The sequence below is a fragment of the Meleagris gallopavo genome, chromosome 3 (assembly GCF_905368555.1).
Source record: "Meleagris gallopavo chromosome 3, MGAL_WU_HG_1.1, whole genome shotgun sequence".
Taxonomy (NCBI): Eukaryota; Metazoa; Chordata; class Aves; order Galliformes; family Phasianidae; genus Meleagris; species Meleagris gallopavo.
Window position 1 is genome coordinate 75,266,619 of NC_139406.1, and position 16,660 is coordinate 75,283,278.

At 42.4% G+C, this 16,660-nt stretch overlaps 1 protein-coding gene across 1 annotated transcript in view; it reads right to left on the reverse strand.

Annotated features, from left to right (window-relative positions):
- The window catches only part of LRP12 (LDL receptor related protein 12), a 51,267-nt gene extending 40,933 nt beyond the window's left edge, over positions 1-10,334 (reverse strand). The window contains exon 1 of the mRNA XM_085221558.1: positions 9,943-10,334. Coding sequence (XP_085077684.1) covers positions 9,943-10,021 — 79 coding nt within the window. The 5' untranslated portion in view covers positions 10,022-10,334. The remainder of the gene's footprint in view (positions 1-9,942) is intronic.
- Between the last annotated feature and the right edge of the window lie 6,326 nt (positions 10,335-16,660).

The window sequence follows — 16,660 nt, forward strand, 5'->3', positions numbered from 1 at the left end:
AAAGGAACAGGAGCCATACTGCTGCCTTACACATAAAGAAGGTAGGGTTGGCTTAGGAAACCAAGTTGGTGCAATAATGACAGAAGTTCTTAGCCTGCTCTGCACAAGGACTGCCCATCCCTTGAGAAGTTTAACTCTGAAGAATACAGCACTACTAAAAAAATAAACCTCAGCCATGCTACAACAGGGAACATTTCACTCTGTATTTCTACAGAATTGTTCCCCAGCTTAAATAGCTATGGATTTCCTTTCTAAAGAATATAGCTTGAAAAGAAAAATGTGTAAAAATTAGGTTTCAAAGCAGTAACTCTGCTGTGAAATAAACAGTTAAAAATTACATATATGGGTAGACATTTCACTCTATTAAAAGGCAACCTGATAAAAAAAATTCAACACTTGCTCCTACACCCTTTTAAAGAAAAACAGAGTGTTAAAATAGCAAGAAATATGACATAGCATGGTGACAAGTAGAAGATCAATGTCAGACATAATGCCTACATGTTCAAATTTCTATTTACCTGCTTTTATGTAGTAATAAAGCATATAGCTCATTTAAGTACACATCCTCTCTCTTTGATAGCAGATTTCCAGATATAGGGAGAAAAGTAGGTCAAGAACAATGCAACTCCATGAACTGCATACAAACCCCATTATATGTCTAAATAAATTAAAAGTCTACAGACACTTGGATCTGATGCCATGATCCTTACATATATAGCAATAATTTACAAATTGTGTGCAACAATTCTCAACTTTAAAGCTATTCCAGCTCTCCTTCCCATCTGAACACGCCATCTCCCTTGGAAAAAAATAAGCATTTGATGCAGTCATTTTACTTAAATAACACATCCTCAGTTTCTCACACATGGTGTTTATTTCAAATTAAGTGCTTTGAGCAATTTACTGACTCCCAAGTGTGCAGTATGGTCAGCAAGTAGCATCTCAGATTAAAAATTAAATTCAGATTTACTTCATTAATCATATCTAAAAGCTATTGCATTTTATGGTGAATTCTTTCTTACCTAAGGCTCAAAATAGCTACCCAGAATTCAGGTCCATCTCCTTTGCAAAACCACAAGCTAGGGAGAGTTCCAGAAACTCGGTGAGAGGGATTCAAATGCATGTTTATTCACTTGATTCATGTATGTATTCCTGGTCTCCACTCTTTTAATTGATGTTTCAAGACAGACATACAGCTGAATCACACAATACTGATTCTAAAAAGTCAGTGTCCAGCACTAAGAGGACTTTTTGTTAGCTGGGAGCGCAGACAGGGATGTGTCAGCTCCCCATGCATGAGCCTAACCTAATACTCTGGCAGTTCTGGCTCCAGATGGACTCATCCATGGGGATGTCACCACACAGAGCAGCTTGCAGAACTGCTGCTCCTTCAAGTCTGCATATCCTGAATACAGGACCTCCTGGTTCTGGAGAACTCCTCACAGTCCCAGTGGCACTGCAACAGCTTAGGCATCCAGGAGTCTGTAGGAAAGGCTGACCATGCTCCTCCTCTACAGCAAGAGAAGAATGGACTCCTTTTTCCAAGCCTTATCCATATACAGCATAAAGGCTCTGCTAGCAGCAGTAACACCCCAGAACTTCCATAACAGAAGAAGAAAAGCAGAAAGTTACAAGTGTGAACTTAGCAAGAGCATCAGAGCTCGGTTTTGGCATGGTGGCTTGCCATTTACATTACAATTACAATACCAATGATGCTTTCTTACAGTGCACACAGATGACAGGCACACCGGATAACCACACATCCGGGATGGGAAGGAAACAGCTGAGCAGCACCGGGGCTGGACGGGCACCACCAGGGAGGCTGGCAGCAGCTGGACTGGTGGAGCAGGCAGCGCTGAGGCTCATCAGCACTACAGAAGCTGAAGAGCACAAAATGCCTTAATGCCAGCACCAGAGAGAAAGAGAGTATGTGCCAGGGTCACAAAAAGACGATGTTTCAAAATGCTGATAAAAGCCATATGTTGAGTTACTGCAACCCTGTAAGATCTTCGTTCATTCACTTATCTCTTCTAAAGCACTGGTAACAATCAGGATGTTAAAGTTTCTGTGACATCCCCTTGCCTGAGTGAACTCTCAGAACCTGAGAGCTGGACCTCAGGATACCCCAGGTTCTCCTGAATTCCAACCCCTTTTCTCTACTGCTGGTAATTCCTAGGAATAACAACTTACACTAATCAGATGTTCATTCAGTCATATAGCACACCTTACAGTAAAAAAAAACACAGTACCAAAAACACCCTGGAGGTGTTCAAGGCCAGGTTGGATGGGGCCCTGGGCAGCCTGGTCTAGTATTAAATGGGGAGGTTGGCAGCTCTGACTGTGGCTGGGGGGTTGAAGTTCATGATCCTTGAGGTGCCTTCCAACCTGGGCCATTCTGCAATGACTTTCCAGTCTTTCTTTCCCTTGCCATCCTCGCTTTCCAACCTTCATGAACAATCTCTAACCATGGAACTGGTTGTTCTAGTTGCATCGCTGGATAAGAAATATATGGAAAGGAGTTCTGATGAGGGAAGCCATTCCTACTGATCACCAGCTATCAAAATCAATCCCAAACATTACATACAGCTGCATGTTGGTGAGATCAACACACTCATGACCAACAATTTTACTATTCATTTTCCTGACATGCCAACGGGCATTAGTTGGGAAAATTTAAATTGGTGTTTGCATCACGGGAGAAATGTTACATCTTCACATTTACAAATAACCATCAGCTGGAGAAAAAAAAGGAAATATGAAGACTCCCCAGTTCAGTTACAAATATTCCCTTACAGTTTACACCTTTGAATTAAACCCCTGCACAATCTCTCTGAGCAGTTCTTTAGAAGAGAGCAAATGGAAAACTGTAATTGCTTAGTAGTGTGAAGAGCAGAGTGCGGTAAACACAAGAATGCAACAAATAAAACAGCATGTTAATTAGAATTCTAGAATCATTCTCTTTGAAAAGGACTTCCTTTAGCTACATCTGCATGAAAACTGGGATAGCGGCTAAGGCCTCCACCGAATGCTGTGCAACAAGAGGAACATTTTCACATATAGGATTTATTTAGCACACGATGCGACCCTAATCATCAGCATTTTCAGTCTCAGGTACTACAGTACTCCTGCTTAATTTTTCATTTTCTTTTATACCTGAAATACTCAGAATGTAATCTTACGGAACTAAAACACCCTGTAAGGATAAACAAACTCATTCTTAAATTCCAATATGCTTCACAAGGTGTAGAAAAAGATGCTAACAAAACTCTAATGAAACTTCATACACAGCTGAAACCTAGGAGCCAACATATGAACATGTGCTTTCCTCTCTCCAAAACCTATCAACAAAATTTCAATTTTCTGTTCTCAATTGCTTACTCCAGTTACTAAAAACTGCTTCTGAAAGGAAGAATTCCCTAATGAGCAGGATCGCTAGAAAGATGCACAAAGTAGAAAAAACTTATTACAAGTATGACAGTACAGAGTAGACGGAAGAAAATATTTCTCATGAGAAAACTATTCTCGCAAATTGTGCTTTCAGAGGGACCTGTGACACAGAGCTGGAGTACTAAAACTAAGTTACAGGAACTTCTAATAGAGGTTTTTTTTTTTTTCCCTAAATTTTCAACAAGCAACTTTATTAGACTCCCACTTCAGCGGAGTATGCTCACACTGCTTGTTAGAGAATCACTTTCTTATCTGCTGGTTGCAACTGAATTAAAAATTCTGCTCTGAACCATTGCACAAAGTCTGGGGACTTCCCCTTTTTGGAGGAAACATTACAGACATGCATCAAGAGGGTGAAAATATGCAACTCAGAGCCTAAAAGCAAAGCTTACACTTACTGTGGCCACATGCAGAAATGCAGCTAATTCACTTTCTTTGCTTTGCTGAAAGTTTGTTGCACAAAGTAAGGGTGAGAAAGTTCAGCTCTCTCACATCAAACAAATTTCCACTCCCAACTAGAGGTATCTGGGGAAGTACCTGGTAAGTCACAAGACGCTTAAGTGGAAAGTCAGATCATCCTATGACAACTCAAGCTACGAAACCAAGTGTTTCTGTGCGACATTTCCCCCCCCCTCTGCAAAACAAGTTAACCTTTAGATTGTTTAATTTATTTTTGGCTTTAATTATTGTTTTCTAACTCACTTTCGATCCAGAATCAAGTAAGGATAAATTAAATAACCCTCTCTTTTTTTCTCCCGATTGCTTACAGAAAGTTGGTCTTCACAACACCAGTGAGAAAGTTATCAGCAGTTCTCTTATAACCTAAAATTCAGACTGTTGAGACAGGGGAAAAAAAATCTCATGGATCAGTTCTAGATATATTTGCCTTGCTAAAAAGACTTTCATCAACGGATTAACATGCAACAAAAGTTACAGTATATCCAAACGTAAAGCAGAGAAACAAGTCAGGATCAAAATCCCGAGTAAGGCCTGTGGAAGTATTTGTCTCCACCCACACGCTACACTAATTGAGTATTTAAGCACAGGTATTCACAAGAACCAGTACTGTGTATTTCAATGCAACTATCAACTTCAGTGTAATAAAACATTCGTAATGCAACAACAATGGTAACAACTCAAGTGCAGAAAACCCTCAAAGCCAGAACTACACAGTTTTTCAGAGTGCACTATCACACAGTCTGCAGTATAAACCACTGGAAGCTTTACTTCTGCTGGCAGGATGAACACAGGAACTCAGATCTACATCATCCTCTATGATATTAAATACATTGGTACCCAAGTTTGCTTGTTTGTTTTTTTACAACCATGTCAACTAAGTAGGATGAATCTTACCAACAGGCAGACACCTCAGTAATAACTGGTGCTGTAAAATATTATAGCTGGTAATTCTCAGCTGAATACAAGCACTACTGTATGAACTGTGAAACACCAAAAAAAAATTCAAGCTTGTTAACAAATCACACTCTCATTAATGCCTCACTGGCTATCTCAGCTGTGCCAGCAATCAGCATCACTATTAACTGTCTGGGCCAATATAAATGGAACAGCGATGCTGGAAAATGCAGGCATGTCTAGAAAAGTAAAAACATACTATACATGCTGTACAGATTATAGTCATGAACAAAAAAAATACCTATGGGAAAGAGTTTCACGTTAAACAAATACGAAAAAAAATCCTTCCTGCAGTTTGAGAAACTACAATAAGAGGCAAATGTGTGCAGTACCTAACATATTAACAATACAAATTCGAAGAACTTGAGATTGAACTAGATGATCTTTTGAGCTCCCCTGCAGTCCCTGATATTCTGTGGCTCTGTGTGAGATCTGTTCATGAAACAGAAGACTGATCATAATTGCAAGTCTTAGCTGGGTCAAATAAAAAAATATATTTATTGCTTAGTTGAAAATAATGCAGATAGTACATACAGTACAGCTACTTGACAGTGAAAGGTGATTGGGCGAAACAAAGGAGTCCAACAGAATCACCTGCAGGGCCCATCCAGCTCTAACCCAGCAGAGCACTTCCTCTCCCAGCAATGACAGAAAGAAGCTGGAGAAGCCAAGCTAATTATATGTTTTGCTCTGATGACAGTAATGGAGTCAGGTGGCTTCTGTCCTGATTCCAGTTACAGGTGCTTCTTCCTCCGGCTGAAGATGTTCTCATTCAGGGCATACTTACAATCACACCAATTAGATTAAATTCAGAAATTCTTTTTGATAAGAGGTTCTGTTTTCTTCTTCTCCTTTCCAACTAATGTTACTTTAAATACTGTCCATAAAACTTCTTTTGCCCAGAGAGGCTGTGGATGCCCCGTCCCTGGAGTGATCAAGGCCAGGTTGGATGGGGCCTTGGGCAGCCTGGTCTAGTATTAAATGGGGAGGTTGGTGGATTGGAGCTTCATGATCCTTGAGGTTCCTTCCAACCTGGGCCATTCTGTGATTCTCACAGATACAGACTACAGACTTAACTGGCGCCGAGCAGCCAGCTGAATGATTTGCACAACTTGACTGATGATAAACTTATCAGACAATAGAAATTTCTATGCCATTAAATTTAGGACATTTTCCCTTCAAAGACTACGAAACCATTCTAATATGTTAAACGCAGCAGTTTTGCCAATAATATGATTTACAGCTTAGCAAAATGTATTTGTCCAGCATATCACAGATGTATCACTAAAAAGTGACATTCAAGAATTTAAGGTACAATAATTTATGAAGCCAAGTCATTCCTTTAGGACAGCATGTTCCAGCTTCACAGTGCAACTTCTTCAGAAAATTAAATAAACGGGCTGGCAGGCTTACATGATTCAAACTATTCTTTCAAACAAGGTGAACGAACCTGAGAAATGTCTTATTCTTCCTCACGTCATCATGAGCAAACTGACATGTAACTTAAATTTGGGTCCGGATCAGTGAACTTTTATGATAATTTAACCAGCCTGGTCTTAAAACCAAATAAACAACACATTATATACATGATCTCATTATAATGTCAAGCAATGTCTGTACTACAGAAACCCAGAATGGTACTAATCCAGAACAAAGCATTTTAAAGCTTATATAATAATAGCATGTTCTCTTTTTTTTTTTTCCTCCATAGGTCAAAATAACATCAATAGCACTGCAACCTCAGTAACATAAAACATTGTTTCAATTACAAATTCTGTGAACAGTCATTTTCTGACTTCTAATGATTCTCAGTCAGCAGTGCTCCAAGTAAAGCCTAACCCATCCTGTAGATATGGAGAATTAAGATTGAGCTATCATGCCACCAATTCCTACCTTGGAGTTGTTTCAGACATACGTTCCTATTGCTGCACTTTTATTCTTATCACATCTGCTAAAGCCAGAAGCAGTGGGAAATTTACTGACTGTACAACAGTGTTGATCACTACTAGCACTACAAAACACGACAAAAAGCCTGCTGTGGTCTTCTGTCGAGTGGGACAGAAATTGACGTAAACACAGTGGGATAACAGCTACAGTTAAGACAATGAAAAACCTGACTTGTAGCAAAGCGGAGGTGAACATCCACACCTCCAACCCACAGTCCAAACAAAGACATCCCAGCTTTTGCACTGTGTCACTTGAAAGACTTTTCATAACACAGCCTCTGCTCTCAAACCAATCTCTCCCTGACTGGTCCTCAAAATGCTCCTGAAAACACTGTGTTAATGGTACCTGTAAAATATAAACTGCCATTCTGCCAAGGGTTAAATAAAAATCAAACAACACAGGAATTCAGTTCTCTAATCCAAGCTGATGTTTTAACAAGAAAACAAAATTCATTTGATTTCCAGCTAATCAATCATAAGACTCTGTTCTGAAAAACACTGCCCTCAAGAGAACAATTTCTCAAACAATATTTTTCCCCTAAAGAAACCACTTCATGCCACATACAGTCTTGTTTTGAAAGCAAGCAACTGCCAGGGCCTTTGAGATACACAGAAATGTCTTCATATTTGTCCCAGCAAAAGCCATGCCAGAGTTACAAAGAGAAATGCACAGTACCATATTTATTGGATATATAATTCCCGAGTCAACAGGAAGGCCCATTATAACAAGAAATAAATAGCCCATGGCCCAATAGCCTACCAAGCTACAGTTCTTGTTAGTCAGTTCTATTCCAATATTTTACACATCAGTATTCCTCCTTCTCAAATTTTTATAATTACAGTCATCCTCAGAAGGAAGGTTTGAAAAAATTTCACTAGCTACAGGGAAACAGAGAAACATTCTCCAGAGAGCTCAAGGCCCACATATCAACCTCCGTGAATTTCATATATTAATTAGTGGAAAATTCTAGGCATTGTAGCTGTGCAATCACACAATGAAAGTCACCAAAGTGATGCACTACTGTTCTTCCAAGCACAGTGTTTACCCTGAACGCTGCCTCCTGGATTCAACACCTTCACATGCAGTAACATTATGATATCTGCAAGGCTCTGCTCAGGATCAACATCTCTGTCCAGAGCTCTACTGCCAGTAGCTCCCTGATTAAATTCATGTTGGTGTTAAGTTTAGTTTGGGAAAGCTAAAAGCAGTTCTACAAGAAGGCGATACGCTTTAGCAGGGAATACTTCCCACTCCCACCTCCCTCTCCTCAAAGAAACGAACAGGACAAACTGAAGAGACAACTAGAGATTGACCTTGCTATGCAGCCAACTCTTGCATTCCTCTTGGATGCTCAGCTTGGGGACAAGAAAGTTCCTTTCCTTCAAGCAGTGAAATGGGTTAGAACATTTGTAACAAGAAATTGTAGGGAGAAACTAAACTTCAGGAAAAGAGGCAGCACACTGGCTGAAAGCAGGCTCTATCTTTCTTTTCCAGCAAAGGTTATTATGAATGGCAAGGCAAAAGAAATTATGCAGCCCTTGTTCTTGGTTAAACTTTGGAAACCTTGAATTGAAGGTTCACTGAAGATGTTACTCAGCACAATTTGTACCTGGTTGAGCTTTTTAGTAAAACAAGCAAAACCCCACAACTATCACCTTTAACAAAAGGCTGTGCTTACTGTTTAAGTGTTATAGTGGAAATGCTGACAACAGCCCAAAGAATCAGAAGCTGAATCCAGCTACAAAAGTCAAGCCGGTGAAGTTTATCACAGTAACTGACTTTTTCTTTTGGTTGTAGCGAAAACAACAAAAGAATTTGCAGTTTATTAAAAGCCACTACAGAGAAGTTACATTTCTCACGCACACAAACCTAAGGAACATGCTCAGAGCTGAGACTTTCCCTACTGTTTCCTGCTCGCCATAGCCAAACCTTTTCCAGCTGCACTTTCACTTTAGCCTTAGATGTGTGACTTTTTAACAGCCCACATAGATACTAACGCTCCCCTTCTTGCCCACCTGTGTATTCACAGGATGGGTAAGCACCTTGCCTGGCTCATCCATGTGTACTCACTCAAAGTTAAACCATACCGGTGTCACCACTTTAGGAACAGGTACTGCAGTAAGTGCAGCTCTACATCAAGAACCCAACTCACTTCTGCTCACTTACACACGCATTCATCAGTGAAACAGTAACATTCTTACAAGTCTATGCTGTGCATCCATACTCAGGAGCTCACAATCCCACTCATAGCACAGACACGTGCTGGACAAGGCCTTATACAAAGACAAAACCAAGCGTCTCAGCCCGTAGGTCCGCATTCCTAAGCAGCAAAATGACTCCAACTGAACCCGTTCAGCCCACGCTGGAAGCAGAGGCGCTACTGAGGGACGGGCCGCTGCCCGAGCTGTGCACACAGGGCAGTGCCTGCTCCGTGCTGCTGCTCACCCGGGGCCCAGCGGCACCGCCTGCGCTCAACTTCATAACACAACGAGCTCCAGGAGGGCCCACGGGCAGCTCCTCCGCGCAGCATCTGGCGCTTGACCTATTATGTCACCGTGCTACTTACGTATTGCAAAACACAACATAAGCACATTCACGGGCGCGTTTATTAAGTGTTTTTCACTAGCAGCTTTGTTTAAAGAGGGGTTTGCGATCGTGCCAAAACGGCTCTACGTGCGCCAAGCGAGAAGGCGCTGAACAAAAGCTCCCGGGAGATCCCCGGCCGTGCGGCGAGGCCTGGCGCAGGGTGCCACAGCGCGGCGGCCCGGCCGCTTCCCGGAGCCCACCGCCCCTCGGCACTGCGAGGGTGCGCGCGTTCGTGCCGTCGCGCACCAACTCCGGAGTTCCCGGCCACTTACATCTGCGGAAGATAAAGACTGGGGCGGCCGGGACACGTCCCAGCGTCCGCTCGCAGGACCTCCCTGAGGAGATTACCACCCCCACCGGAATGAAGAAATAAAGCCGCGAGCGGCGGAACGGCGGCGGATAGAGAGGGGGGTTGGAGGAGGGGGCGGGGAAGCGCTCCGGGCCGAGCGCCGGGACCGGGCCGCGGGCAGAAAGGCCGCTTTGTTCGCCCTGCCCGCGGCGGGCGGCCCGGAGCCGGGGGCGGAGGGGTGGCGTCACGCCGGTACGTACCGCAGCAGGAGACGACGAGGAGCACGAGCTGCGCAGACCTCCAAGCCGGGAAGCGTTCTGCGCTCCCCCGCGGGGCCATGCCACCAGCCCGCGGCAGAGCGACGAGAGCACGACCCGCCGCCGCCCCCCACACGCAGCCGGAGCCGCCGCCGCCGCGAGAGGGGCCGGGCAGAGCCCCGTCCCGCGCCCGCCGGAGCTGCCGCCTGGGGAGCGCTAGCGGCCCGCGCGCCTCTGCCTCCCGCCCGCCCGCGGAGCCATGAGCCGCCGCCGGCCCCGGCCTCCTTCCCCCGCGCCGCGCCGCTTCCTCCTCCCCGGCTGCGCTCCGCCGCGGCTGCGCACTGGCGGCCCGAGCGCATGCAGTCGCTCCCGGCAGCCGCGGGCCGGGCGGGCGGAGCGGCGGCCCCAGACGGCGGAGGGGGGGCGGGCGTCTTGCCCCCGCCCCGCCCCGCCTCGCCTCGCCTCGCCTCGCCTCGCCTCGCCCCGCCTCTCTCTCCTCCTACAGCCGCCGCCGGGTTTCGGTCCGCTCTCGGCTGTCTCGGAGTCGCGGCCGCCGCCGCCTAGCTGGAGCTGCGTCTCCGGAGCGGGCCTGTGACAGAGCAGAGCTGAGGCGCGGGGACGCCGGGCAGCTGCTACTGCTCAGCTGCAAAGTGCGTTTATGAGCGAGACCTGGAGCTGGTGTGCGAGCTGAAACGTAACTGCTGTAAATGCACAGCATCCGACACTGCCGACCCCCAGACAGAGCGTCACGACACTGTAAATGTCTGTCTGTATGTGGTTACCCACCCTGCACCCACTGATGACATTATTTTCCTGTTCCACAGTTACCTGGTGCTCTCAGATAGCTGAGTATCGAAAACAAAGTGGGATTCACAGTGCGATTTCTATATTTATCTTGAACTCTGTAGTGTGTGTTGCAGACTTAGAGAAGCGTTCATTGCCTGACGTCTTCTCAGTTCTACTGTGTGAACTGATTCATTTGAAAAGTAAGAAATTACCATTCCTGACAAGAACAAAAACCACTGATACAAGTAGGGCTCCATCTGTATGTGTTGAGAACAGATGTCTGGTGTCAGAGCAGAGCTCTTGCTCCACAGAAGGTGATGGCTGTGGGGAGTGCTTTATACTATTTTTCCTTATTCCATTCTTCATTCACTCTTCTCTGATTTCTCCCATGTTTACTTCTCAACCCCTACGTTATTTTGGAAGGAAGTACACTGGGAGGAGTGTCTTTCTGGGGGACAGGAAATAGGTAGCTTTAAGGATGAGCATCTTGAAGAAGATGAAGTGTCAGTAATAGTCATCAAAGAAGGAAGACAAACTGGACAAGCCTGAACGCTGCCTGACACTGGGAAGCTGTGCCTCAGGAACTCCCCGAATTAGAGATGATATCATCAAGTTTAATGGCCCTCAGTGGAATGGGCTTTGGTAAATTCATCGAGTGAGCAGTGTGCCTGTTCGCCTCTCAGAAGCCATAAAAAAAAAAATAAAAAATAGCACTTTAAAGGAAACATAACCTTTATTTACAGGTTTATACAAATGAGTAAAGTATTCACAATATCTTTGCCAACAACTCCTTTTCTTTTTCTACTTGCAAGTTTGAACAACTTCTTCAGTGAAATCTCAGATGTCTTGTTTTCCACCCAGTGTATCCTGGGCTTCTTTTTGTTGTCAACCACAAGGCAATGGAAGGATGCTCAGGAAGTCTGATCTGTAGTCTGTGAGAAAGCTACTGCTGCCCCCACGAACAGACATGACCCAGACCCCACGCACACATGCAGACCTCGAACCCTCCCACAGTAATTGCAGCTCTGCATGCTGGGTGCAAGTCCTTACTGGAACTCATTAAACTCTCCGCTGCAGGGATAGGTCAACTTTAAACAAACAAATCAGCATCACATGACCCATAACCTTTCTCTGCTCCTCCCGAAGTTATTTTTGTCTGCCCAGTTAAAACCAATTTCAGCCACCCAGTTGTGTGTTACTGAGAGATGTGATGCGATATGATTTCGTAGACTTCTGTTGCACAACAAAGAAAACGTTAATTATCTTTTCAGATTAAATGATGTTCCAAAGATCCCTGTTTGGCAAAATTGCTTTCAGTCACTCACACAAATAAGTGGTTACCTTTTATCATATACCCACGTTGATCATTCATGGCAGCAGAGAGCAAAACACAAACCTCTGGAATAATTTGCTTAATTTTAACATTGTCCTCAAAAATGCACAGCAATTTCTTTCAAAAGACTCCTGGCGCAGTACTAAACAAGCTTGGCAAGCAAAAGGTGCAATACTGATGTAATGAGCTAAGGAGAAACTTCTGCAGCAGCAGTTTGCCTGCTTACAAGGTGACCTGGATTTTTCAACTCCAGGGAGGAGAATGTGTTAGTAGGTCCAGACAAGAGGCTTATGATGTCAAACAACACCTTCCCATGTAGCCCCCTTTGCAAGCTCACCAAATCTATGAACTTTAACACTGAAAGATTTCCTTCCTGGCACAGTTATCTGTGAAAAAAATCTTCCTGCTACTTTGCTGCTCTTTCTGTAGGCCTCTGCCAAGAGCTGTCTGTCTTTATCTCTTTGATGTTTAGAGGGAATGGTATAATTTTCCCTATGTCAGAAAAGTGCCTAGTAAATCGTATCTATATACAGAGAATTCTAATTATGGCTGCATGGATTTTTTTTTACTCTAATCTGAAGATGAGTAATAAAATTTTATCAATAGAATTAATTTTTAAGCTAGCACAAAAATTGGCAGTGTCTTTCCTTTGGATTTTAAGGCAGGTGAAGATAAATTATCCTGAAATTGCACACATGATTCACCTTGAACTAAACCCAGACTGTCGTAACAGTCAATTGTTCTTCTGCCTGAAGCTCAAGGTTGGCATGTGAAGCAACCAAAGCAGCTTGACTAAGAACTACCAGCAACTCACTGATTCTGTGCTGCTTTTTCCCATGTAGTTCTACTTTCAACATTGTTTTCTTTTCAGTGATTAGCTTTTCACAGCCACTTCACCTTTACTTATTGCCTGTCTTCTTTCCATCCTTGCTCTTTTTTTTCTTTTCATATCTCTTCCTCAACAGTTCTGCCTTTTGTTTGTTTGTCCCTTCAGACTATGCTGTTAGCAAATGCCACCCACAGATCTAACATCAGTTTTATGAGTATTGTAAAAGTTCTCCCCAGTTCATTCCTTTCTCCCTACTCCTCCTCTGACTGTGAAATGGCAGGAGACAATCTCACAGCATATCTATAACACCAAGTCCTGTTTGGGCTCATTTACCACCATTTTAATACACAATAAAAATGGGGACAATCCAAGATATTGAGTAGATCTTGGCCAAATGAAGTAAGAGTAGCTTTCCTTTACCTGTCTCATTACTTTTTGCCAATAATCTCTCTTCAGGTGAGCTCATAAGAAATGCTGATATTTTCAGTACAAGATTTTAATTTTGGTTAAGACCTCTATCGTGTTTCTTCATCTGATTTTTGAAGAACAACTCGAATATACTATCATAAAAGGGACATCACTGGAATTCTAAATATTATTATTTTATGATATTATTTTTTTCCAAATCATTTATTTACAATATTAAAGTAGATAAGAGAGTGGGCAGCAGAAGAAGTGGGTCTCTCTCTCTCAGATCTGCATTTATTTTGCAGTACACAGTATGAAGACAGGGACAAAAATGACTTACTTCATCTATTCAGCAATTGTTTCTTTACACAAACAAATATTTGTTTGCCTAACAGTTATTTAAATTGTACTAACTAACTTGATTTTTATTCAACATTAATTTTAGCACTAGACCACAGCCACCTCAAGTCTGGAGTACCCTACATGACTTCACTGCAAAGTGATGAAAGACAATAGAAGAAGGTGCCAGAAATGTCTGGATCAAGTCCATTGTGTTAAAAATATACTGCACACATCAGATTCTGATTGTGTTGTGCTCTTGTACGTATTGGTATTGCTGTTGCATGCTGGAAAAAATACATCAAATGCCTTCTGTGATCATTTACTCCCCTGGTATTTATAATTAGAATCACTGTGCTGTTTTGAGGCCAATCAAGAATAAGGTCCTATTTTGCTAAGGACTGTATAAACATTGGGCATTTTGTACATTGGGCAGTGGAAAACAGTCCAGCTAACTGTCTCAGCTAACTGCAAAGGAAGTATGTCTGGAATCCCTGGCAGTGTAGCTGCATCATCATGGCCTTGCACCCAAACTAATTCTGTAGGGCATATTAGTATCAGCACTGTGCCCCCTTGTCCCTAGGATTCACATTATTTTTTTTCAAAATGTTGCAGAGCACTTGGAATAAGTGAGGGCTCTTTCCCCCTGCTTTATCACCTGAGGACTACAGTCTGTAGGCAACCTGTGAGCTCTTTTGCCTAAAGTTTGAACATTGCTGCTGTATGCAACTTGTATACAAACAAGCTTTAAGAACTACCTGCCAATTTTCTTAGCTAACTTAAAAGGAATTAATGTCTCTAATGTAACAGTCGTTGTTTTATCTTGTATGTCATATGAATTTAGACTCTCATACACATATCAGATATTATGCTTTAAATATTATTACAAATGTGTTATGTTCAGCTAACTGTTCAGATTGAGTGGTGAGTTGTAGTCACAGGCTCCGTACTCTCCCTGACAATAATAGCACTTCTGTCATATGCTGCATGAATGGCTGTTGAGTAATTATTTAGTTTTAGACATTTCTGGCAAAGCTGCCCAAGCTTGTTCATTTGCATTGCTGCTGCAAGGACAGTCCAATGGAAGTGACTTCGGTTAGGAATAAGCCTTGTGACAAAGCGTGACCTAATGCAGCCTGCAGTTATAGCACACAGCATAGCGCTTAAATGATTACCTACAACCTGCAGTAAAACTTCCTTCCTTATTGTCACTTAGGGCAGCTGAACTCTTGTGGCACTGTGGAGCTCAGTGGCAGGCAAAGAACAAGAAGCATGGGGATACCCTCATTCCTCTGTTGGTATCCTTAATACCAGACCCAGAAGTGGCATAAGAATGACTATATTAACATTATTTTGCTACAGGATTACCTGTGTACTAAATAAGCAGCTGTGATTATCTAAACTGGTGGAACAACATAAAAAAATAGCAGAGCCTATAGTCATACCACATCTGAGAAGAAAATCTTGTCTTTCATTGGATTTAGTTTCTCAGGAAAAGGAACAGAATCTGCTTGCTGATACCTGAAAAAAGCTTCTGTCAGTATTCTGTCACTAAAATCTCTTATAAAAACCCATTTTGTTGTTGCTGTTGCTGTTGTTTTAACATGTATACACATGTATACTCTAGAAAATATCAAAAAGACGCACGCACACACACGCGCGTGAAAAAAAAAGCACCTGAGTTTAAGGTCTAGACACAAGGTAAAACAATTTATAGGCAAAACTGTTTATATAACAGTCAAGTAATTTGGAGTAATTAACTAGTCATAGAAAGTGTGCAACTTTTCATCAGATTCACAGAATTCATAGACAGAATGAAGAACCAAACTGTTCTTGCTATTTCAATTTTAGAGCAGACAAACCTGAGGACCAAGGGAAAAAGGAAGAAAGAAGAACTGAATATTCCAAAGGAGAGAAAAAGCCAAGACTTTAATGATTAAAAAGAACATAAAAAATCTCCTTGATACAGACAGAACATTTCATAAACAGCTTTCAAAACCTAAGAGGCTAATTAGCTACTGTAAAAGGAGCTATTAGAAAGCATACATCTTTTTGTGTTGCATTTTATTTTCTAAATTCAATTTCTTTTTTCTTACACACAATTTTTGAAGCAATTATTTTTTCAAGCCGCATACTGACACTGGTAATAGTCTTATTTTTAATTAGGTTAAATTAGAACCTGCACATACATCATGCCCCACTGCTCATTAAGACAGAGAGATGAAGTCTGAAATAGTGATCTACTTTTAATATAATCCAAGAAAAAAAAAAAAAAAGCAAAGTAAACTCTAGTTTTATATTGGTAACTATGCTCTACAGGCAGACAGTTCTGGAAGAAAATGCAGCCAATCTGATGTGTTAATATTTTGCTCAAAGAGATTTTTTTTTTATCTTTTGTTGAGTCTAGTTAATCTTTAGCCACAGTTCCAGATCATCCCTTTGTTGTGCACACCCTTGACACCCCGGTGAAGGACTTCAAGTTAGAGTGCAGAACCTCAGACAGAGGAGCTCTGTGTTGCTTTATTGCACTTCAGAGTGTAGTCATACTCCAATTCCAATATGCGCCAATATCCAATATATGTGATTTCTACAGTTCTCCAGAACCAAAATGTTGTTTTTCTTTCACAGTAGCTGGATTGCTCTTTTAATATTCTTAACAAATTTTGCTTGACTTAGCCGTACCTAATGCCTTCTCACAGACAGGAGTTACAATTTGGGGAATAACAGACAGTGCATGGTTTTAGAGGGTGCTGGTTGTGACTGCTCTGCAGAATAGCTGGTAGTTTCAGAGGAAGGAGGTTCCCCAGCAGGGACCAGGCATTCAGAGAGGGATTACATTACTTTGTTGTTACTCTTCTTTTCCACTTTTCCGTTCAGTAAGAACCAATATTAAGAATCGTAACTTGGGTCATAACACAAGTGAAATTGATTTGGCAGGACTAAGCCTATTCTTAATTCCTAAAGAGATGATACTTCTTAGGTGAGGGTAAGTGAGAGCTGTCAGTCACATTACCTAACTGTAGCCC